This window comes from Tamandua tetradactyla, chromosome 15 (assembly GCF_023851605.1).
Source record: "Tamandua tetradactyla isolate mTamTet1 chromosome 15, mTamTet1.pri, whole genome shotgun sequence".
Taxonomy (NCBI): Eukaryota; Metazoa; Chordata; class Mammalia; order Pilosa; family Myrmecophagidae; genus Tamandua; species Tamandua tetradactyla.
Genome location: NC_135341.1, coordinates 73,995,801 through 74,021,517, shown reverse-complemented (window position 1 = coordinate 74,021,517; position 25,717 = coordinate 73,995,801). Strand labels below are relative to the sequence as shown.

The window sequence follows — 25,717 nt, the reverse complement described above, 5'->3', positions numbered from 1 at the left end:
CAGAATACATCTTTTCTATTTGCATTTTCAAGCACTTGTTTCAAGAAATTGCCATTTATTACATCTGAATAGTTTTCATATTATATTGGTCTGTTTACTTTAGGAATGCAAACTGTGCATTTGTTTTCTCTCCATGGTTGATACGCCATCTGTATTATTGCTTTTGTGGCTTCCTCTTTACCATATCCCTGACCGTATTTTCAGCTACGTTTATTCTATTTTTTAGTTGTTTCTAATATATCTTCTATTGCTACATGTTTTCTTTTTCAAGAACTATCAGCTTGCTTTTCTTTACTATTGTTTTGTCATTTCTTTGACAAAGAAAAATCACATCACCACAATCTCCTTGAGATTTTTAAGGAATATTTGCTAGAATTCTTCTACTGCTTCCTTGAACATTTCCTCTTCTAAGGAAGTTTATCTGTCTTTTGTTCATGGATTTTTTTTCCTCCTCTTCTCTTGATGTATCTATGCATAGGCACTAAACCACCTCCTATCTGATTAATCATCTTTGAATAGGCTGACCTGTGTAGCTGGAGTTGAGTCAGTAGCTTTGATACAGATATGTCTTCTCAAGCACTACTAATCGAGGCTTTTTAAAAAATTTTTTTTTTAACTTTAGGGCTACATATCCCTTCAGTTTTTGGCACTAAAGAGGTTCATGGAGCTCACACCAAACTGTTTAAGTCATAGTTTCTCTATGTTATCATGGTCACTGCTTCCCCTCATTGCTGGCAGACTCCACAGCTTAGGATGTGAGTTGTAGATAATGAAAATGGAATATTGTCCAGTTTCTCATCCTTTCTACCTCCTCTGCTAAACTGTGTTTATATGGGTATATTTCCTGCTCTCATCATCTACAGTACTCCAGGATTTCGTTCACCAACTCTTTCAGGATCTATGACAGTTTCTTTTAGAGGAACTTGATTCCTGCTTGAGGTTTGAGGTAATGTGTACTGGCCATCCAATCGTCCCTCATTAAGGTCCAGATTTAAAAATAATTGGCCAGATTTGTCATCATTTGTGATTTGAAGTTGTGGCCTTTCTTTTTTCTCTAGTTTTACACTTTTAATTTCTTTTGCTATTATTTAATGAGTTGCACAAAAGGGGAATAGTGCCAAAAGAGAAAAAAAAAAAAGTCTTGTCTTTACCTTTTAACCAAAAGTCCTATTTTTATTTCTGAATGACACTGCTGAATCCATAACTCAAGATGAAGGCCATATTTCCCAGGAGATGTATGGTTTAAATAACATGTGGAGATATTGCATTAACCTCTAGAGAGGCTGTAGCCTCTATAAAACAAAGAAAGTATATCCTCACATGCCTGGCTTTTCCTGGATGATATTCTTTTGTTGAAAATACTTCCAGGGGTATGTAAGCAGGTTACATCCTTTCAGAAAACGAAATGAATAGCAGATGCATTTCTTTTTCTTTAGACATATTAAAACACCATCAGTAAGGTGATTTCCCCAAGAACCAAATTCTGTACATTTTAAATATAATCTCTGCTCTTATTTCCATTCTATACCTTGCATAAAAGAAGGGAGGGGGTGTTCCAAAACTCAAAAATATTTTCCTGATGGAGTAAAAATAGCTGGTTCTATGAACCACTTCTGCTCAGAAAATACAAGAAATAAATATACTAGATACACTGTTGTCATTTGTGCTCAGTTTTAAAATATAAATTTTTAGGGGGGAAGTAAAGGGAGTTCGAGAAGCCTAAATAACAAACTAAAGAATAGGAAAAAAAAAATTGCAAAATGAGAAAAGACAGGTCTAATGTAGAGGCCAAAATAGGCATTTATATATATTTCTTTGAAGTTCTTTCTCTTATTGGAGAAATTTTATTCCAACATCTTTTGTGCCTTTCTAAGCAGCTAAGCACAGAAATCATTTTTAAAAAATTCTCCTTGCAAAAATAACTATAAAACCAGCCAACCAACAAAACCCTAAAAGTTCCATAAGGAAATAACCTAGTTTGATTATCAGATATGCCTATACCTGGACTCACTTATAAGGACATCACTGGCAACCCTGGTTAGTCTAGCAAGGAGGTCAAATTTTGACCACCCTTGCCCTAGTTGGCTGCTGTTTCCTTCTCTTGTCCAAGCTCTCTCCTGACTGATACTTTCCCCGGCAGCCAGCATCTTTCTTCCTCAGCAGTAGGTGTTTTTCCCAAGTCCTTTGCCAGCCCTGTTCTGAGAGCTGTCCCAGGTTAGTTTCCTCAAGTCAGAGCACCTCATGGCGCCATCCCACCCACTTTCCACAACCAGCCATTTTTATCACATATTGGCCAGCACAGCACTGGGACTCCTTGTCTAGAAGGGCTCTTACTGATACTCCTCTGGAGCCGGGTGTTCCAGGGGGGCCTGGCAAGCCTCTTCGACCCTGTCAAAGGAACAGACAGAATTTGTCAACAGGAATCACACAGCATCAAAATTTTTTCTCTTTAACATTGTCTTGTAGCACTCCATGAAGGGTGGATGGGTAAACACCAAGAGATATTTTTCCTTCAGGATAAGGAGTTACTTCTGGTTGTCATAAATCCCATTTCTATTTGGGTAATGAGGATGGCAGGACAAAATGCTAATGACATGACTTCATTTCTTCATCACCATGTCTAACTTGTGCTTGGGGGTACATATCACAGAGTATTCAAGTCAACTTATCCCCACCAGGTTATCAGGTAGGTAATGTGTTAATTGAAGTTGGTTTGTGTCATTTTTAGCTATTACTGTTTTGGATTTCTATCTTTGTATTTCTATTTCTCGTTGGCTAACCCATGTAGATAAGCACTCCACTCCGAAGAAAATCTCATAAACCTTACAAATCTTTCCAAAATACAAAAGCAGGGAATAATTTATGAGTCTACTATAAGACCTACATTTATGACATAACAACAACAGCAGGTAACATTTACTGACTGCTAATTCAGGATGTGGCAAGAATAGGTCATTGAATCCCCACCATAACCTTCAAAAAGTAGCTATTCATCCTATTTTGCAGATAAGAACATCAAGGATTTTGGGAAGTGGTCCAAGGGTATATAGAACTTCTGGTAAGGAGCAGAGTAGGAGACAGGGCCCATATCTGGTCTCCAAAGCATCATTCATTTCACCATATCAGACTTCTCCTTTAGGCGGAGTATAAAGGGAGTGTACTCTTCAAGACGATCCAGAGACACATAGTTTCCAGATAATTGACTATTTTAAGAAATCTTAAAAACAATCAAGATGACCAAACTGTAATTTGTGAGATTCAGGGGCTTAATCTCAAGAGCCTTGCATCGAGGTATGGGTCACTTAGGTCTACCAGATCTTGCTCTTTTTATCCTGTGCTACTACCAGCACAGTGTCTTTTTAGGGTACGTGTTCTCTGGATATTGGGAAGGCCAACAACTCTTTTGCTAGCATAGTTATATTAGCTATACCTATATTTTAAGTTAGAATTTAGATGTTTGCATTCACGAATGAAGATCTCAATGGTATGGCTTGATGAAACAAGTCACCCCCAGATTGGAGACCGAAGACAATGCTTCTTGAAATCCAGAGTAGCTGATAAGCAGGAATAAAAGATCTTTTTGCTTGATAAATATATTTTATAAATAGGATTTTCTATGCCAAGCATATCCATTCCAATCCCAAGATTCTTATGTGTTTCATATTCTATTACTAAGCACTTGAGCCTCACAATTATCACATCAACATTCTACAAGTTACTCTCAAATGTCCGCATAATTACTTGTCTTCCGCTCTCTCCTTTCATGCCCCTGGGACCTTCTATGGTATTGTCAAATCCAGGAACACCCTAAAATATAGAAAAAATAAAAAGATTAATAGGTTTTGAACATTTCTCCTTAAAAAATGTCCTTATCTATAGCATACTCAGCTAAAACTTGAAAGCAAAAATAGGTAAAAATGACAAATGGCTTGTAAGTGTTTTCTTTTCTTCCTGTGCTTTGCATTATTAGGATAAGAATTGAGCCCTACAGAGAGTGTGTCCAGAGAAAGCAAGAGCTCACCATAAAAGGCAGAGCCAAGGGAAACAAGGATACATGATGTGTGTTTATAGTAACTCTTATTCTGCTCTTGCCATACTTTCTCTTAACTTCTCCTCTTTTTCCCTGGGGCCTGGGCAGGTTTATAGTTGAGTAACATTGGTAGATTTTTCCAAATCTACATTGGTAGATTTTTCCAAATATACATTGGTAGATTTTACCTACCATTGGGAGAAGGAAAAACTTGGTAACAATTTCCATCACAGTAACTCAAGCACACTGAGCAACGCAGAGGTCAATGCCTGCCACTTGCTTCCTTCTTTTTCTCCTGGATACCTGGCTGCCTTCTATTCCTCTCTGTTTACCCTGGTCTTCAAGAAATTTTCTGGTCTTCTAGAAATCCTTGAATGTTAAGTTTTTCCAAATATTCAAACAAATATTTAGCAGGAACTCTCTGAGAACAGGTACTCATTGTGGGAAGTTATCCTTGCAGGCCAAACAGAAGGCTTTCTAGTTTGGGTCATTAGGACCATAAAAGGGAGCCGATTCTCCATGTTGCCAAGACAATCAATTGACCCAGTCAATTCAGCCAATGCTCAAAAAAAAAAAAGGAAGAGGAACAACAATTACCCAGTTCTGCTGAGTGCCAGCTGCTGAGCTATCTGGCTGACAGCAACGCAGATTATCTTCAAATCAAATCAATCAATAAGTAATTTGAGATCACCAACAGGGACATAATGTTGTTTCAGATACTTAATAGGGTTTTTAAAGAAAGAGTTTTGCACTTACAGAGCTTATAGGCTAATGGTGTAAAAAAAGTTGGGCTTGGAATTTTACATAACTGATATTAATAAAATTTATGTGAATATACAATTATTTCTTTCCCCCACTTATGAAAAGCCAAAGGTTATTTTCTACATTTATTTCCCTCCTAAATTAAAATATCTAAGTTTTTCATGCAGCATATACTGAAATTAAAAAAATCAGGAAATTGTATCTTGGTGGAAAAGGCAGGTCAGGAAAAAAGGTGTTATCAAGTCCAGAATTTCATTCCGCTGGACATATAAGACCCTTATTACAGTTTAGCTTGAACTATTTTGTTGGAGAGATGACATAAAAGATTCATACATCAGCACATTTTCCAGAAGAGAAAAACCCAACTGCATAAGGACCAGTAGTCTGAATATGTACTGGTCTGGTCTTTCTGTTTTTATGCAACTGGATGAAAGAACATCAAACACAAATTTATGATTAAATGTAGGCTTCTAATATATTTTAGAATTCTGAACCTTGCCACCCTCCATAGATCAGACAAATGATCACATGAAAGCTAGCTCAGTTTCCACCCAACATTTCATGAGTGTTTAATTTTTTACTTTTATCTTCAGGTTAAAATGGGAGATCACAAATGACTGACCTAGCTTTCATGTGATCAGCAATTCTTTCTGAATAAGCTTAGGTATTCAGGAATTTGTGTCATGCACATACATTCCTACAGATATCTGATCATGTGTATGGCACGAATGTACTCTAGTATTTAGTACATCTTGCCCTCCCTGATTTTACCTGAAATAGTAACCCAAGAAAACCACATGTAAAAAAGAGAGAGTTGTACCAGACTTGATATCTATTAGTGGGTTGGAAAAATTGTGATGTATTAAAAGACCATCAAAAGTTAGTATGGTGACAGCACTTCACAAAGAAACTCTAACAGCTTGATGTTTTAGCCATTTTAGAATCATAAAAACATTTCTTTTTAAATAAAAATCCTTTTAACATTATTCAGTTCTCTTAAAATATTATATAATCAAACATCATATAGCAGACAATTTAGGGGGGAATTTTAATCAGCAATGGAAATTCTATAGCAATACCCCAAATGAAGTTTTGGTCATCATATACAGGTAACTGAAAACCCTTTTTATTTAAACTATGATTTCTTAATCACCTTATTTGTGTATAGTTTTCTAGTTCTAAATTAGATATTTTTGAAGTTGACTGAAAACTTATCAGAAGATGCCACATAGTAAACAATGTCTTCAAGAGCAAATTCCCCTGCTCATTAAATACAATTATCTTCAGTATATATATATATAACATTTACACTTGTCAAACATAGTATACTAAATTCTTCTTCTGATCAACTCATTGTTAACTGGAAGAGTTACTAAAGACTAAGTCCTTTGAGATGGTCCATTATCCTACATTCTTGTCAGCATTTGGTATTGTCAGTTTAAATTTTTTAGCCATTATGATGGGTATACAGTACACTGCTCTCATACAGGACTGGTGGGAATGGGAATTAGTACAAACTTTTTTGAAAACTGTCTGGCCATAAATATTCAGCTGAAAACATAAATATATATTATGATCCAGAATTTTACCCTTAAATAGAAAGGTGTAGATATATGCACCAAAAGACATAGGCAATAATATTCATAGTCGTTCTATTCATAAAGGCAAAAATAAAGAATAACCCAAATATCTATCAACAGTAGAAGTGATAAATAAATCCTGGTATATTCACACCATGGAATACCATATAACAATAAGATTGAATGAACTATCTTTAGACAACAGCGTGGATGACTCTCACAAATACACAAAATTGAGAAAAAGGAGCCAGAAACAGAGGAGTGCATATGATTCCCCTCACATAAAGCTGAATGAGTAAAGCTAGTTTATGGTTTTAGGACAGTGATTACCTTGGGGAAGGGGTTAGTGACAGGAGGAGCATGGTGGGGGCTTCTGGGATGCTGGTAATACTTTATTCTTGACCCAGGTACATCCACATTTGTCGAGCTGTTCATTTATAATTTGTGTCCTGATGTATGTTACCATTCAACAAAAAGTTCAGTAAAAGGTTAAAAACAGACATAAGTGCTCGCTTCAGCAGCACATACTAAAATTGGAACAATACAAGGGAAGATTAGCATAGCCCCTGCATGAGGATGACATGCAAATTTGTGAAGATTTCCATGTTTAATGAAAAAAAAACAAGCCCACATCCTCATTCAGTAAGGTTTTGGAAACATGATGTTCCATTGGACTTGGCATGTTCCCTATGTTTTGGTGTGGGTTATGCTTACTCAACTGGGTTGTGTCCTTATGAGAGCAGGCACCTTCTATCAGGAGGTTTACCTAATATCATCCTAGTTGGCTTGGATTCAGAGAAATGAGGCTAATATTCTCAATTGGGAAAGACTCTTGGACAAAGATTTCCCAGTCATCTCTGGACAGCCCAGAGATGACTGTCCATTTCCATTCTGTCCATTTTTTGACATACTCAGTAGAAAGCAGTGGAGTGGACTTGAATTCTTTCATAGTTCTAAAGTCCAAGGGCAACTGTGAGTACATATTCTCCAAAAACACATGTGCAAATGATGTGCAAAGGCTTCTCACGGTCCATATGCACCCAGCATATGAAGAGGGTCTAGGACAAGGGGACTGCCTTGAAAATTCTACAATTTTGGCTATGATGATTTAACTCAGGATTGCTGTTGTAAAGTGAGGATCTCTTTTGGAAGTGCTGATGAGGACTGAGCCCTAACTCTAATTTACAGCCCACACACTTACAGGATCTCCTCGCAGGCCCTTTGCTCCAAGGTCACCAGAAGTTCCCCTCTTCCCTGGGCTGCCCTAAAGTTATACAAATCAGAACAAGAATAGGACAAGAAGTTTTACTAAAATTAACAAAACCAAACAAACAAAGAGCTTATAATCTTAGCCCTGCTTTGAATAATTAAACTTTTTTTTTTAAGATGATGAATCACTTCTGAACTAGAAAGAAGAATAATCAAAAATAATTTCAGGCAACATGTGAATAATTTAAGAGTGACCTCAACTACTTGCCACAGTAGTGATGAAGGCACATTTCTCATTTCGTTTAGTTCTTACAACTGCTTTATGAATCATGTGTTGTTTATTCTCTTTCTTTCAACGAGGCAGGTTCGGTTCAGAAAGATTAGGCAATTTGCACAAAGTAGTTGTGTCAGCTAGAAAGTAGGTTTCTGACTCAACCAATCACATGCTAAAGATAGATAAATTAGATGATGGAAGTAGGGCTGCTGCTGGTAATTTTTTCGAGATGGGAATGAGTGTTAAATACCCTTCAACCTGCTGACCCACATTACAGACCTTTGTCAATGCCTCTAACTGTTACAGTAGCTGCTTTTCATTAATAGCTCCAATGCTTCACTTGTCTCTGTATCTGTACCCTTTGTCATGCAATTTTTCATTGTCTTCCCACTGTAGTAGGCAAAATCCACCACCCTTGAGTTCAGACATATGATTTGATTTGGTCAAGAAGGAGAAAGAGTAGTGTCAGGGTAAGAGTCCAAGCCTAGGCCTCGAGAGGTCTTGTTTGTGTTTTTTTGTTCCCTTGTGCATCTGCCATAGCCATGGAAAGGACATGGCCAACATGGTCAGGCTAGCCCTCTGGTCCCAGGCTGGCCCTTTCAGAGACACATGGAGAAATATCTTTAGCGAACCTACCGACATATGAGCCAGTGGTCTGCCTAGATTAGTTGAGCCTCTCAGACACTTAAAAACTAAATATTTCTTTTCCTTGAGGTTTTGTGGTTGTTTGTTACATGGCAGTTTTGTGGCAATAACTGACTGATACACGCCTAGGGTAGCTATTCTCTGATAACCATAGCTTTACTTCCCAGTATTCATTTTTATGTTATTCTTTTATCCAGTCCCTACCTGGGATCCTTCATCACCCCTTTCTCCTTTTCTTCCAGGAAAACCACTGTCACCCTAAAGCAGCAAAGGAGAGAAAACTCAAAATACAATTTTCTTAAGGGGAAATTGTTCAGAAATTTCTCTGTGGTACAAGGAGAAGACTTTACCTGCTCCCCATTTAGCCCATTGATTCCATTTTCTCCAGCCTCTCCCTGCGAAGACAGATGTGGTCAGAATAGAGTACATCACACTTTACATAGAAAGAAGTTGGACAACAAAAACAGTCTAATTTAGTGTTCCGCATATTGCCTCTTTGTTAAACTAATCCTGGCTAATATCAAAGATACTCAGTAATAGAAACTGCCTTTACTGTTGGCAATAAAGAAGGGAGGTCAACAAACAAAGTTTCCAACAGAAACTTCAGCTATACAGCCCTGGTTAATCTCAAAGATAAAAGTATTTCTAGATGTTGGATAGGCAGATATGCGCCTGGTACCATACCTCCTGTCCATTCAGTCCCCTGTTGCCCTGAAAACAGAAAGGATAATGGCGGTTAGGATAGGAAAATGGAATTAACATTGGGAAGACTTCACAGTTTCATATGTGAATCTTACCTTAGGACCTTTGGTACCGTAGCATCCCTTGGTACCTTGCTCTCCCACTGGTCCAGGGGCGCCTCTTTCTCCCTGAGAAAGAAGACACATTGAGATTATATTTTTCTGTTTTAATCTGGGAACTGTCCTGGAAATTTGACAGACTATTTGCTGGGGAAATAATTTTGAATGCTCATGGTTTACAATCCAGAATTCATGTTTATAAGAACTAAGATGGAAGTAAATTGGAGCTACTCTGATGACAATACTTTGCTTTTGACCCCACCTGTACAATGTCCTGTGTGAGGTGCTATCTAAATAAGAAAGCCATGCAAACTGATAACATGTATTATCAAGATTTCAGGAGGTATTCTAGGAAAAGATCACAAAGAATTGTGAGACATCAGAGAAGGATGCTCCAGGCATGATCTAAGCAAGCAGAGGCACAATTTTTTGTCCCAAACTCATCTTCCTTCTCTCTTTTTCAACTCAAATACTCCTCCTACAAACCTAGTCTTGGCAACCTCACCACAATCTGTGCAGTCTTGTGAGCTGGAAACATGGATGTTACCCTTAGCTTCTTTCCCTACAAGTGGCCACCAATTTAGGTTCATTTAACATTCTTAATATACAGATTCATATTGTCCTAAGATCAGGACCTCTCTGTATCACACCTGACCTACTGTGAGACTTCCAATTGTTATCCCTGCCTAATCACCATTCATTTTGCCCTAGGATGCTTTCTAAATTCACACCCATTTTCACTGAGGTGCTTAGCATCATACCACGACTGCCCATCAACTAGAAGACTCAATTCAAATCTTCTGTAGGAAACTCAAGACTCTCAATAACTTGGGTCCTGGCTACCATGTAACCTCTCCCTGCTGTGTCCTGTGTTCCAGTCATGTCGACCAATGAGTCATTTTGCAAACATGCCATTCTCTGACTCAATTACATCCCTTTGAACACATCGTTCCTTCTGTAGTAGAGGGGTGTTTCCCACAACCTTTGCCTAGAGAAATTCCTATTCTTCTTGCACATGTCTGTCCAAGCATTACCCCTTACTGACAGCTTTCCCCATGCAGGCCCCACCTCTCATCCAGGGCTATTCCTTGAGGTTGTTACATGCTCACTTTGCCACATTCCTTGCACTTCCTTATGCCTTTGTTTTGGCTTTTGTGTAAAATAACTGTTACCACTGTTTCCACATTTGCCTTTCCACCAGTCACAGAAGTAGGAACCATATATTTTCTTTTACTTATCTTCCTTATTTCTAGGGCCTGGCACCAGGCTTGGTACATGGGAAGATGTTTGATATATAGTTGTTAAAAGAATAAATGAATGGATGAGTGCAGTAAAGAGTGAGGTCTTTGATAAGTAGTGTGGTGAATGTTAAGATGCTTGGGTGGATGGGCGGATGGGTGGATGGAAGAAAGAGTGAGGTTCTATGGAAAATGGACCAGAAAAGGGGGAAATGGTGGTGGTTTGGCTCCCCTTCTGAAGAGGCTCTTTCAAAGAGTCCATTAGTCCATTGCACAGTTTGGTGGATGGTTAAAGAAGAAACAGTTGGTTGATAAACCATTAATGACTAGAATTAGGAAAGACCTGAGATTTTGTACTTGAATCCTTAGCATCTGATCTCTCTTACTCCCCACTGAATTAACACAAGGAACTTCATACTGTAGATACGTTCTTAGATATATTCTTAGGGTATTACTTACAGCAATACCCTCCTCTCCCAGGTAGCCTTCACTGCCTTTAAAACCTTGCGGTCCCTGGAAATAATAAAAGGGAGAAAACATTAACACTCTGTAGACCCAAATCCAGTTAATCAAGCAAAACTCTTCAACTTTATAGTTTATTTCATGTGGAATAGTAAGGGTTTGAATAAAAAGAGGACCTGATCCCCAATAAAGGATACATTTACGTGTATAAAAAGAAATGAACTTTTTTGAGATGAGTATCCAGATAACTCAAGGTTGTGTGTGTATGTGTACAAGTGAATCATAATCTTGCCCACAACTGTCTCTGGAGAGCGCTGGAGCTTCTTTCTAGACAAATGTCCAAATAAACACAGTTATATATGTCTCTGACAGATTAGAATTATCATCCTTTAATATTTGTTTTTTTTTTTGCAATTTATGCTGCACATAGACCACACACATTTTCCTCTAACTTTTTTGTAAGTCTTGTTTAAAAATAATCCTATCACTCTTTTTACATGAAGTTGAAGCAGTCATGAAATCATTAATGCAAAAATTTTCTTTTGAGACACAGTCAGTCATGGTGAGTTGGGACTTACAGTGCCATCTATAAATTATACCAAAATTAAACCCATATGTAAACAAACAGTATTGAAATTATTAAACACATCTATAATATGTTTGTACTATATACACGTATACATACTTTTGAGATTTCCTAAAGTCTAAAATAAGTACACAAACTTTTGGTTAGAGAATATGTGAATCGATGTTGTTAGTTTCTATTTTTTTTTTTTCTTTCCTTTTTTTTTTTTTTTTTGTCATGGGTAGGCAATGGGAACCGAACCCAGGTCTCTGACATGGCAGGCGAGAATTCTGCCACTGAGCCAGAGCTGTACTGCCCTGGTTCCTATTTTTTATAATAGGCCTGTTGGTGTTTATAAATCTATAACATTTTAGCCTGGTAAAACTGAATAAAATGTCTTAATATCTTTTGCCATATAGTGTGATCTGATCTTTGCTTGATTTTCAATCAACTAGACAAAACATCCCCTACTTGATTATATAGCAATGACTCTGAAGTCATTAAAATGGCAATTGAAATGAGTCATTGATGTTGACATGAGGGATCGCAGTTGATTTAGTTCCATCACTGTCATCCCTGGGGGAACACTGGATAATCAAGGAGCCTGGCAATTGTTTCTCCTGAGACTTCTATGAAAACTTTTTAAAAGGACTCCAACTTAGAATGCCAAGGAAAAGCCCTGACTATCTAATTCGACATGTGAAAAGAGGAGTGAAATAAACACTGACCTCAAAGGCTCTACCTAGAAATTAAAATCACCCCTTATTTCTACCTCTACTAGGTTCAAAAAAAGGGACCCACATATCTGGACTAAAGTCACCTTTTTCCCAGATGGTCCAGGATCTCCCATCATGCCGTCTCCCCCAATGCACTTGCAGAACAAACAGCAGCATGTCCTTTCAGCAACATTGATCTTGGAGGTGACAGAGGGTGGAAAAAAGACATCATGCTTGGTGGCACTGCTTCCCAAATCACACATGCAACCCCAGTAGCACAACTCAGACAGACTTCTCCCAGTTTCAGAAGGCTTGCTCCCCATTAAAGGGACAGTGCTCTAGAGTGAGTGAAAACGTATGAGACATTCATCCACTTCCATCTTTTTTTCCTATGATCTGTGCTCTCCAGTATTTGGGGAATTCTAAATGACGCAAAGATGTTTTTATGTTCCTCCAAATGGTGTCAGTTTAGCTGAGTCCAGTCATTTGCATACTAATTTATTAATGTGAATCTCTGTCCCCACCCCACCACTGACCATGGGATTATAGCATTCTGTCCCCCCAAAACTATGCTCAATGGAATGATCTCATGCTAATTTTTCTGTTTTCCATTTTGTGAAATGCTAACAGCCTAGAGGATTTAGACTTTGCTCAATGTACCACTGCTCAGAACCAAATCCAGTGGCAAGTACTTCCAGGACATTTTATTTGTGCTTCGGTTTTAGAAACACCAATTTCCATGTCCAACATCTTGGAAGCACTTGCTGCAGAGGGTGGGAATGTGGAGAGAATATTCCTCTTCATACTGTGGCCAGAAAGCCATGTTGCATATTAAGAGACTTGTGTGAATTTCATCCTGGACTAAGTTAGTCGGCCCCTGAATCTCTAGCACATCCCATTGCATTTTCACAACTAACCCACCAGAATTATTTTTAGGAAAATTTTGCCTACAACAAATGCTCTGCTTAACTTTAGTGGGGAAGAGTTAATTTTTGTGCTGAGGAGTTTCCTGTCAAAATTCTAGTGTGACAAGAAAATGGAAATCCTTTGTTATAACCATTTAGTGATTATTTCCCACTTTGGTTGCTTCCTATTGTATAAAAATTCCTTTTCTCGCATTGTAAAATTCTGTCTTTTTCCCTGAAATTTTCAGAAAAACCAAAAAAAAAAACTGGAAATGTGTGAAACAAAGCAACTACTGGATTCTGTAAATTCATATTGGAATAACTTAATATCAATTTTCTTTAGATCATCAAAATCTTACAGCACCAAATCCATTACTATTAACATTAAAATTGATCTATTACTGTTTCTCAAGTTGATTACATTTTTCTGATACAGCATTTCATTTATATATCAAAAACAGAAAACTCATTTTGATGAATAATTTCCTCCCTCTATGAATTATCAGTACAAATTTCAAAGAGGTAGACAGAAACGATACATTTTGTAAAATAGATGCTAGATAGGAAAGGGGTTCCGACAAAACTTCCATATTTTCTAAGTATTTTTACATAATTGCTTACTACACCAAATGGTGTTTAAACATCCATCTCTATAAAAATTTTATAGGTAGAGAATAGCAGGAGTAAGTAGATTGCTCTTTCTCTGCTGAACGTCAGAAGTAATTGGCTCTCATTTATGGATTCTGTTGTGGGGAGAATATACCTTTTAAACACTAGAATTATACCGTGTGGCGAGATGTGACACCACAGTTCTCCAAGAGATGAGAAATCTGTCTTGCAGAGGGAACAACCGATTCATGTTTCATATCTCAGCTTTTGGCATTTATATTCATTGACTGGAATTTGGGCAAGATTCAGGTGCTATTTGAATAGTTTTCTTCTCTCTCTCTCTCTCCCTTTTGCCAAGCATCGAAACTTAAAAAGCTTTGACGTATCTCTACTATTATGACATTTCTTTCAAAACATCTTCTCATAGAGACTGTTCATTAATGCAGACAAGCCTTTCTTCACTCCCCAAAGAATAGAACGAGTCCAAATGTGGGAGCACAGATACGAAACCAATACACAAGGCTAGTAGGACATTTAAACTCACCAGCCTTTTCCGAATTACTTACCAGCTGTCTTGACAGCCGGCTCCCAAGATCTCTCATTCCGATGCTCAGTTGTGTCCGGTACTCAAACCCTCTCCCAAATTCAATGTAGAGAAGGTCGGCCAGATCGCTCGAATAGGCAGGGCCATCCAGAGCCACGGTCACTAGAGCATTCAGGCCTGGTCAACACAGTTCATAAGTCTCCAGGTGAGGAGGGGTTTGGTGACTCTAAGCTGTCTGCATAGGTATGTAAATCGTTATACTTGAGAAACAGTTGTAAGGAGAACACTCGTTTTACTTCCCATTTCACCCAACCACGTGATGAAAAAACAAGTGACAAGACTATATAACAAGAACACAAAAGGAAGGGCATTTTTAAAAAACTAATTAGATTAGAGCCAGGGGAAATTGTACCAGAACTTGCAGTTCCCTGATGAATTGAAGTGAGACTGAGTTGTAAAGGGCCCATGCGCTAAAGCACAGAGAAATGTACGTACAGGCAAACAGGTGCACTAAAAAGGGTGGGCATTGGCATTACCTGGGAACTTACAAAAATATAGCTTTCCCACCCCAGCCCAGACCTACTGAACTTGAATCTGTATTTTTTATTTTTTATTTTTTTGCATGGCAGGCACCAGGAATTGAACCCGGGTCTCCTGCATCGCAGGTGAGAACTCTGCCACTGAGCCACCATCGCACTGCCCTAGAATCTGTATTTTTAACAAAATCCTCAAGTGATTTATTCATAAACTAAATTTTGATAAGCATAAATCACCTCATAAGGAATCAATAATCTGTTTGGAACTGTAAGTATTAAAAGATAAGTAAGACTTAATGTCAAACAATTAGAACAAATGGTGGTTATATGATAGAATGGTTTTTGAAAAATTTTTAGCGAAGTTGTGGGTTAACAGAACAATCATACATAAAAAACAGAATTCTCAAACACCATCCCCACCATCAACATTTGCACTGGTGTGGAAAATTTATTAAAACTGTGATAACACTTTTTGTAATTCTACTATTTTTTTGAACAGTACTTGTATTTGCTACAATTGATGAAAGATTATTAAAGTAATACTATTAACTGTTGTCCATAGTTTATTTAGGGGTATTTCCCCCCACATTCACACACCTATTATTATTCTCATGCATGCCTTTACTTTATTACTCGTCTACCTCTACACTGGAAAAAGGAGTGTCATGCATATGGTTTTTACAGTCACATGGACACATGAGAAAAGCTATATAAGTTATATAATCATTATCAAAGATCAAGACTATTGAATTAAGTTCAACAATTTCAGGTATTTCTTTCCGGCTATTCACATACGCCAAAAACTAAAAAGAAATATCCGTGTAATGATTCAGTAGTCAGTCATTTGTTAAATGCTAATTTCTCAGTTATACCTCCTCCCTTGCATTTGATCATTCTCTCAATCTTCAGCGATTGCTCAGCAATGACCATTTTAATTTCTTCATCTGGAAAGGGGTATCAACCTTACGGGGTAGAGCAATGAAACTGGTTGATGTTCTTGGAGAGACTGGTACCTTTGGGTTTCAGGGCTTATCTGGTGTAGGAATAACCTGGAGGCCTTAATTTTCCAAAAAAAATAAACTTACTAAGTAAAACATTTATAGAGTCTTAGATAGAACCCAGAGTATTCTTTAGGGTTTGTAGGAATACTGTTGGATGGGTTTGGCATACTGTGGCAATTTGCAATATCTGGCTGAAGCTTGCGAAATGGTCACCTCCAGAATGACCTCTCGACTCTATTTGAAAAGAAACAATTTTGAATTAAGTGAGCAATTGATATAAGGAAGAATGGAGGGAATAGAGTTTTGGGGAAATACTGGGGAGACCAGTTGCAGGAGAGGTAAATAGAGCAGTTGGCTGAAGTGCAGGAGTCAGGTAGGTAAACGCCAAGGAGCAGGGTGACCAACTCTTCCCTGTTTGGCTGGGACTTCCCTGGTTTTAGTGTGGAAAGGTCTACATTCCAGGAAACATTTCAATCCCAGGCAAAGTAGGACAAACTGGTCACCCTTTCAAGGATAATGATGGAGTACAAGAAACATGGTAGCAAGGGAGGGCTGGGCTAGGTAATGAGGAATTCTGCATATACCAGTTGGAGTTGAATGATCAAGGGAGGCATGCTAATAGGTATATGTATAAGGGGAAAATATTTTCACACCTGATTTTTTTCTTATAAGTTCCAGAAAATGTAAAAATGTAAGCATTATGGGCAGTGCAACAGTGGCGCACAGGCAAAATTCTCGCCTGCCATGCCGTAGACCCAGGTTTGATTCACGGAACCCACCATGCCAAAAAAAAAAAAAGTAGGCATGATGACAGTCATGGAATGTTGACTTGCAGGAAATATGTATATAAATATTATTTGTAACTGCTTTTCTCAGGAAGGGAGAACTCCAATTCTGCTCCTCTCTGGAGCAGGAACTACAGTAAGTGAGTCACATGATTTTAAATACAAGGTCTTCAATTTTCTAAAACTGAATTAGAGAAGACTCAGTTTTTGAGAATTTTCCAAAATTTTGGAGATTTTAAAAGTTGGGAGAATAAAGAATCACTGAGTAGTTTTGAAAATATTAAATTTAAGAAATTAGCAAATGAATTCAAACCCCAATCCATACACTTAAGTTATAAAGCCATATCCACTATCAAGGACCCTTTTCTCCTGGGTTTGTTTCACCACGATTGCACGGTTTACATGCATTTGAGTTTCATGTACCAGCCTCAAATAGGGAGGCTCTCCTAGGTCAGTAGAGCAAAGGACCCTTCACCAACTCAAATCTGATTTGTATAAATATGAGAAGCCAGGGTAGAGGTCCCTCTTGTCCACGCTACCATATCTCTGAGACATTATCTGATATTCTCCAAAGAATGTCATAGCCATTATCCTTTTTTTTTTACCCCCATTCAAAGATTCTTAATTTCTGGATATATTGCTCAAAATCCAGCTTCTGATGTTGAAATTCATTTACTAGTTTTTCCTCAGGGGCTGGAAGAAAGAGGATTGATCTTAGAAATCTGAGTATTCCAAAGTACTTCCTGGAGAAAACTCTGATGCTGTCTATAAGAGCTACATCTTTTCTCCATAAAAGAAAAGTAGAAGTTAAAAACCTACCCACCCAGACTAAGCACTCCAGTGTTTTGTTCTCAGTCTAACCTGCAGTTCATGACCAAAAGTCAAGACTTGATAGACAAACAGAAGGCAGCATTAGGAAAACAAATATTAAAAAGAATCCTCACTCACTAGCTATAAACTCAGAGAATGCTGCAATTTGTTTAAGATGGAAGAGAAAGAACCAAACAGTAAAGACAAAATCCAATCAGCCTCAATTAGCTAACCTGGAGGGCAGATGTTTTAGATTAGCTTCTCTAGAAGCAGAGCCTGAGACAGAAATTTTGTTGCACACCCTTTATTGAGGAAACATCCTAAGGAGAAAGGGAGTAAGGGAAGCAGGAGAGGGCAGGGGAAGGGGCTGACCAAGAAAGTATTTCAGCTGGAGTCTAGCTTTAGGCTGATCCCGCAGGGAGCATGATTGCATCACAGTACTGGTACCATTTTGGGTCAAGGGCTGACTCTGCACCTTACCTGCTTCCTAGAAAAGCATGAGGTATAACCCTCTAGGGGACGTGGCTCCCAGTGGTCTAAGACAATTCTCCAGAGAAGGGGAAAGCTATAAGTTGTTTACAGCCAATGCTCACAGCAGCTGGGGGATGGATGAACCTCTCGGAAAACAGGGATATGGGTGGGGAACCAATTGTATTCAGTTACAAGAGGGTATTTCTATTCTTGGTTGGACCAGAATACATATAATCATTTTTTCCTCCTTTGATTCAAATTTTAGAAAGAACTTGACAACAAATCAAATTGGCCATGGTTCCTAAAGCCAAAAGGCTGGTGTCAAAGTTTTAAAAAACTAATTAGCACCATAGTTGTTCCAGTCTGAAGGAAGGAACTGATTATAAAGTCCCAAAACATGAATAATCTTGCTCAGCAAGGCTCTCAACTTTGGAAACTTTAAAAACGTTAGAAGAAAATAACACAATTCCCCCTTCTTTAGTCTAGGAGAAACATGCTGTCTACTTCTGCTGACACTATGGAATTAGCTATGTTAGATCATGTGGGACAAGGGAGAAGCATAGGGAGAATAAACACAGGTAATACAAGACAATTGATAGGACTTAGAATTTGATGCTGATTCATACATATAGGGCACGAGGAGAGAAGTAGATGCCAAGAAGTTCTGAGAGCTCCTGATGCTCTGCCATGTGCATGCTAAGTGGAGAGGTTAGCAATTTAGGGTTATTTGAGTGTCTGGAAATATAAGAGCCAGAGTTGAGATCTGAGATTATATAAAATTAACAAACACTCCTTTCCCAGTTCTCCACATTCAGTACCTTCTTGTCTAAGTTCATCAGACTTTTGCTCAAGTTTTTCAATGTCATCATCCAATCCATCTGAAAATAAAAGAACCACCTAGGAAAGTATTAAAAAAAGAATAATTAGTGAAAAAAGAGGTCAGTACAGTGAGAGACCAATAACAACAACAGTAACAACAAAAATCTTACCTTTCCTCGAGCAGCTGATTTATTCTGAAATGTATCCCATAGTGAACTCAAGAGATTTGTGTTGAGAAGAGATGGTCCTTTAACTGTTATACCTTTCAAACTGTTCAGAATGTTTTCACTGTAGATCTCAAACTTGGGGGAATATTTTCCCATAGCATTGGTCACTTGAAAAGCCACACTAACCTGTGTCTCAGTCCCCACCTCACAGCTTACGCCATTGAGGGAGCTGATGGAAAGTAGTATGTCTTGAAGGTAGGTTCCCACCCAAGGTTGACCTTCGAGCAAAGTCTGTCCTTTCTGCTGAGATGAGACATCAAATCCCACCACAATGTCCACGAAACAATCTAGGATTCAAGGAGAAGAATCTTTCATTAGACTAACAAACACCTTTATTTGACTTGAATACCATGTCTGAACCAAGAATTCCTATTATTATTCTAGTTATGAAGTGGGAAAACAAGGAAGAGTGTGAGTGAGTAATGGAAGAGAATCACTATTTTATAATCTGCAAAATATGCGTCAATATTTTTCAGCTGGTAAGAAATCTAGATGATTCTCTGAACAATTAAAGTTCTGACAGATTTTATCGAAGCCATTTAAAAAGCCATGCATAGTCATTTAAACATCTCTAACATAGAGCACAGAAATGCTAGTAGCCTAAAATAAAGACTTTCATGCTACTTGTCCAGTAAGGTAATTCAACAAATATTAAATTACAACAATAAGGAGAATGTAAAACCATTTGAATTAGAGAAAATCATTTAGAAAGAGACTTCTTTAAAGGAACAGTCTTTGCTGATTTATCTTGCTTAGAAGGGTCTCTGATTCCTCTTTTTTATTTCTAACATCCACACAAAAAGAAAAAACAAAACAAGAATAAATAATCCAAGGGAAACGTCTAGCTCTTGCTTGGTTTAAATCCTAGGTATGAAGAAACTGGGTGCTAAATTATCCTACTCATACTCAACCACATTAAAGATGGCATTGCTTTCAGAGGCTTAGCCACTCAGGAAGTCAAAGCCAGTGCCATTTTGGAGTTCAAGAAATATTGAGAAAGGTATGGCACTAAAAGTGCTTTTCTCTTCTCCTTCTTAACTCCAGGGAAATTTAAGCATTTGAGAAACTACAAGGAGCTTGATACTTTTAACTGAGCCTTGTAAAGGCAGATAATTAGGGAAGGATAAGGTCATATGATAATTACACTCTTCTGAAAGAATCTTTAGCTTGGCTAAATTCTCCAGCCTTCATAGGCAAATTAACACATAAAGCTTGCTTGGTAAAATAGGAAGAGGGGTGCTTCTTTTTAATTTGCATTGCAAAGATTAGCAGTTTTTCTGATAATTGTTGCATGGAAAGATGCCCATCCACACTCCTCCCTAGATACACTGGATAGTTGGATATTTGCAAGTCTTTCTACTCAACATATCGATTTCAAAACTTAAAACAAGGGCTTGACAACTTGATTCATTTTTAGTTAGAAAAGTGTTGGACAAGAGAAAATAGAGTGTTTTAATCAATTTTCACTGTAAGAGTCAAGGTAAATTTATGTGTCATCAAGAAATTTAAAAGGTTCATCTCATTTTACTGTATCTTATCCTATTAGAACATCTCTACTTGGATATCCAGAAGGTGAGATGAAGAGAAAGCAGTCAGCCGGAAGGGGTCATCAGAATATTCCCTTTCCAAAATTCTTCTTGAATTCATATCCTGTCACTTCAGTCTTAAAAATCAAAAGTCTCACTCTTGGATGAACATTGTTCAAACCTTTGAGCCGAAAACATTCAGAAATGAAGATGTATCACTGCCTTCAAGGAAAACAGTTTCATGCAGGAAACCAACATCGGCAGAATTGCCAAAATGACAATGAGTGACACTGGGAACAGTCCCCTCTAGAGAATATCTCAATTTTTTGTCTAGATTGCTGAAATCGTACATTCACCCCAAAGAAGTTCCTTGAGTTTACTGATCTAATTCAAATTGATAAATTGTTCTATAATAATATGGCCAAAGGGATGGTATTTGGGGAGCAAGTCTAACACTAGCATCCATACATATAAGTATAATGGGAGACCAGGTTGTTTGGGTCACTGGTTTTCATGTAACAGTCTGGGAAATTTTACCGAGGAATCTGCCTTAAATCAGGAGCCCTTCAAAGTTTCAGAGTAGGAGACTCCCACGATCGGAGCTGTGCTTTAGAATGAATCTGGCAATGGTGATTGAATTACATGAAGGGAGGGATAGGTTTAGAAGTGAGTCACAGGGAGAAGGCAAAAATTACATTTCCAAAGAGAAATACTGAAGGATTAAACTTGGAGAGCAAGAATAGAAATGGAAAGTGACAATAAATACAAGGGAAGTTCAGAAGGCGATCTGCAGGACTGGCGGCCTAGTGTTCTGAGGTTTTGACTCATCTCGACAAAGAGCTGGGAGGTGGGAGGTCTTTGTGGGAAGACAGCTGAGTCTGGATTTAGTCATGCCCTTACTGTTCTGTAAATAACTTTGGGCAATTGACTTAACTTCTCTGGGCATTAATTTGCTTCTCTAAAAAGAAGAGAATTTTATATTTCAAAATAAAAAAATAGAAAAACAGAGAAGACAGGAGATCAAACTAGACAGTTATAGTCTCATGGTTCCCTGCCAGGCCCAAAAGCTGATTCTGATTATCTGAATTATAAAGAAAATCCTTAGAGTTAATGGTGGAAGATTTTTAGTATTAAGAAATTGCTGTCAAGTGGCCAAGGAACATTAAGAAGGTTATAAGACTGGAGGTTCTTATGAAAATACTTTAAAGGGCAAATGGTATTGTTAGCAGTTATCAGTTGGCATAAGAGAAAATTGTTTGGAACCTTTGAAAGAAGGGATATCCTAGATAAAAAAAAAGGGAAAGGTGATTTAGAAAGTATACTTAGGTACTATAAGAGACCTAATTTTTATACTTCCCAAATTTCATTGGTGCCTCCTCCCTCCCCTTCCATGTCTTAGGCATTTGTCCAATGGAGAGCCCCGCCTGCTATGGTCATCTGGTCTCACACTGTGGAGTGGAGGGCCAGGCTTTGATGTAGCCCCCATCTTGCCCTTTGTAGTAGGACACAGTAGCTCTGGTGCCCATGTCCAACCCAACTAAACTTATGGAGGTTTCCTCCACCACTTCTACCACTTCCAGGCCCATATACATCATGCTGCAGGCCATGGGATCTCGTTTCCCCAGCAATTTCCCAAATGGGCTGGATGCACAACCAAGTAGGGTGGGAGAGTTAACACTCCATGGGATGAACTTTTGACCAGTGAGAGGCAGGAGGTGGAAAGGAACTGACAGATAAATCCTCTCTTTTCTTCCCCATAATGTACTGTTCCACATGGTGATTCTAAAAGATCTTTCTGGTGATGTCCTACAAGACCAACGGAGCAGTTACATTTTCTTAAGGAGCTATGATTTGCTTGGCAACTGCAACACCATTTTGCATTTATTTTTCCTCCTTCCTTGACTCCCTTACCTTCCCCTTATTCTTGCTGCTGCTCAATAAAGTATTAGCATATAAACTTTGCTTCAAGCTCTATTTTCTAAAGAGTGTAACTGAAAGAGGAACTAAGATCTTCATCAAGAAAGTTTGGAAATCACCATCTTACTTTCCTTTATATTTTCCACATGCCTTGAATCAAATCTTGAGGTACTCTCTTACCTTGTCCTAACTGGACTGACCTTTTACTTCATCCCTCTTTCTGATTCAGGCATAGGGAAACCATAACAATAAATGCAAAACAAAAACCAAGATGAGAGGTGTTCTTGATTCTTTACTACCTAACTGTGGCTCCATGCCATAAAGCCAGGGCTTCCACAACCCTGAAAATTCCTCAAAGTTCACTGTAGGTGGACAAAGGAGTCAGGATCATGGGGAAAAAAATCAGAAAAATAAACATGGATGAAGGTAAGTGAACAGAGTTTGCAGTTTAGTTGCTTAGAGTAATTTGGTATATGCTAGAGACTTTAAATTGAATTTATCCTTGAAATATTGCTAAAATATTTAAGTTCTGAAACCAAGGAACTCTTGGTAATTGTTCTTCTCTCTACTAAACCCATCACTCCATGTATTTACATTCATAAGATCACTTCAAGGTATCCTCTGCAACACCCAATGACAGTAATTAGTACTCATTGAACATTCATCATGCACTTCCAATCATCTCATTTATGTTTATGAGATGAAGAATAAGTAGAAACTCATTATATTCATTTCGCATAAGACGAGCTGAGACTTAGAGAAGCTCACCTGAGGTCTCACAATTCTTATATAGCACTCTTGGAATTCAGACCCAGGCTTGTCTGTAGTCCATGTGCTGAACCACCACATTTTACCCCTCTCCAGGTAGGCTTTGATGATATGTGATGCAAGTTACTAGTTCTGCTCTAGACTATGCTTTGTGAAGCTGACAGCTAAGCAGCGTGTGGCTTCCTTAGGGAGCAGCAACTGGTGGGAACAACTTCAAAATGCAAACTCATGATGTCTTTATAAGCTCCAACTGTTAGTCGGTGAGGCATGATACTGAGACACTAGCTTTCTAACGCCAGTGTTGGATACTCTAGACCACAAACACATGAGGAACACAGACCTTCCTAACTTAACCGAAAAGGAAATGGGTTTGGAGCAAGAAAAACGTAGGTTTAAAAATTTGCTTTGTCTGTTACTTACTGTATCATCTGGGCCAGGTTACCAATATTCCTTTGAGTCCAATTTCCTCATTTATAAATGGGAATAAAAACACAAACCACATAAGGTGCTGGGAGAATAAGTTAATGTATTAAAGTACTTGGAGCACCATGCCTGTCCCATTGGTGATGCTCAAGAAATGTTGATTATTAATCACTTCCCCATATCTTCATCCAGGTAACTTTCCTTTCACATACACTGAATCATGTAGTACAATTAGAGACATTCTTAGAGGTGAGGAAACTAAGGCTCAGAAAATGTAGTGACTTTTCCAACGTTTTGCACCTACTAATAAGAAACAGAGCTAAGTTTTCAGGCTCTAAGTCCAGTTTGCTGTGAGCCATACCAAGCTACTGTTTGGTTTCTTAACTTTGGGGTTTATGGTTCAAGAAGAACTGGCATCCCCTAATATGTCTACACATGTTTTTGAAGCTTTATCAGTGTTCATTTCAGCCGTATCAGTCCTCAACCCACAGCTTGGTTACAAAGCTCTCACGTTCTTACTTGATAGATTAATGACTTTCAGTTTAACTCAATATAAAGTACTTTCCTCATTTTTTTTCAGTTTTTTCTTTAACGATAATTCAATCCGTACTTGGAGAATGTACCCTTGTGTTTGACTTTCTGTATGGTTCTCTTTCTAGACTAGACGTTTCCAAGATAATTTTCTGCCTAATAACTGGGAATGGGTATTTCATGCGAAACAGGAAGTTAACAAGGAAGGTCTGACACATTCCAAAGGATGGGGAGACCAGGAAGAAGGACTGACACAAAGAGCAGCCCCTGATCACTACGGAACTCTGAACCTTTAGCCCACATTGAATCTATCAAAGGATTGAGCTTGCAGTTTAGAAGAGCATTTTTGGAGAGCTATTGATGAGCTCCCCCAGCGCACACACCCACACACACCCACACCCACACACACCCACACCCACACACACCCACACCCACACACACCCACACCCACACACACACACGAGATAATTTGTTCTTTAAGTCAAGAGAAAGGGGCTTTAAGAGATGACTTGGAGATCGCCCAATCCTGAAAATTCTAAAGAATGAGACATGTTGCTCACTCCACAAACAAAGAAGAGGTGTCCACATTGGGGGGCTGTATTTTCCAGTGTTTGGGGGCACTTGATACGTTATTGTTTCCCATGGAGCTGATATGGCTCAGTGCAAGAAAGAGCTGTTGTGGGTGTGTCTGATTTCCTGTCCAATCAGGCTACCTGGTGGGGGCAAGAGAGACCTCAGCAGAATAAAGTTGGAGGACCACCAGATGCCCAGGGGCTGAGGAAGGCATAAGAGACTATCTGGAATTGAGATATACTGCCTGTCCTCAAGGGAACGATGGTTAAGAGATTTCCTTATGATGTGCTTTAGTGAGGATGGGAATAAAATGGGGAGGGGGGATGACTGAAGGACACATGAATCAACCAGCTTTAGCCATGGACTCCGGCCAGAGAAAACCAATTCCTGACAGGAGCTGTCCAGGAAAAGCTTTAGCTCTTCTTCCTTCTTCAGGCAATACTGGAGCAACCAGAAACCATAGCTAGTAAGATGAAGGCATGGCCTGGGAGAAGGGAGAGAAATCAAAGTGGGGAATAATAAGTAAAATGCCCATTATGTACGGCCTCTTTTCTAACGGCAGCTGAGTAGCCAGCAGCTGGCTGGAAAAGAGGAACAACACTGAATGAAGTTTTAATAGTTACACTGGGATGGACATATTAATCACCAATAGAAGGTCCATTTATTTCCTGAAAGTGATTAGGGTCAAGGGAAGAACTAGCTCTGATGAATAGATTTAATGGGTCAGTGGCAGAGAAAAATGATGAGACTTCAAAGTTACAGTTCAAGTGTCATGCTGAGTCAAAGTAAAGTTTAAATATGATTTTCTCATTTAAAACTTTACGCTGCTCTTTTGAACTATGTGATGCCAGGTTCACATTTCATAGATAAGAAAATTAAAATTAGAGAAGTTTAAGAAGATATTTTACTAACTTATACAGTAAAGTTTTGTAATAAAGAGATAGGCCTCCAGGGATGCTTCCTACATACTTGTCACCACAGAACTTGGCAG

The 25,717-nt window shown here is 38.4% G+C and overlaps 1 protein-coding gene and 1 non-coding gene across 2 annotated transcripts in view; one reads left to right on the top strand and one right to left on the bottom strand.

Moving 5' to 3' along the window:
- The window catches only part of COL6A6 (collagen type VI alpha 6 chain), a 154,837-nt gene that overhangs the window by 69,498 nt on the left and 59,622 nt on the right, over nt 1-25,717 (bottom strand). The window contains exons 9-20 of the mRNA XM_077130094.1: nt 18,932-19,275; nt 18,761-18,839; nt 14,362-14,516; nt 12,386-12,478; nt 10,998-11,051; nt 9,298-9,369; nt 9,185-9,211; nt 8,851-8,895; nt 8,705-8,758; nt 7,574-7,636; nt 3,742-3,807; nt 2,335-2,388 (exon numbers count right to left, since the gene is read on the bottom strand). Of these exons, the coding sequence (XP_076986209.1) occupies nt 2,335-2,388; nt 3,742-3,807; nt 7,574-7,636; nt 8,705-8,758; nt 8,851-8,895; nt 9,185-9,211; nt 9,298-9,369; nt 10,998-11,051; nt 12,386-12,478; nt 14,362-14,516; nt 18,761-18,839; nt 18,932-19,275 (1,106 nt within the window). The remainder of the gene's footprint in view (nt 1-2,334; nt 2,389-3,741; nt 3,808-7,573; nt 7,637-8,704; nt 8,759-8,850; nt 8,896-9,184; nt 9,212-9,297; nt 9,370-10,997; nt 11,052-12,385; nt 12,479-14,361; nt 14,517-18,760; nt 18,840-18,931; nt 19,276-25,717) is intronic.
- LOC143658128 (U6 spliceosomal RNA) lies at nt 6,880-6,983 on the top strand. The gene has a single exon (XR_013163150.1). It is a non-coding gene; the product is annotated as a U6 spliceosomal RNA (small nuclear RNA).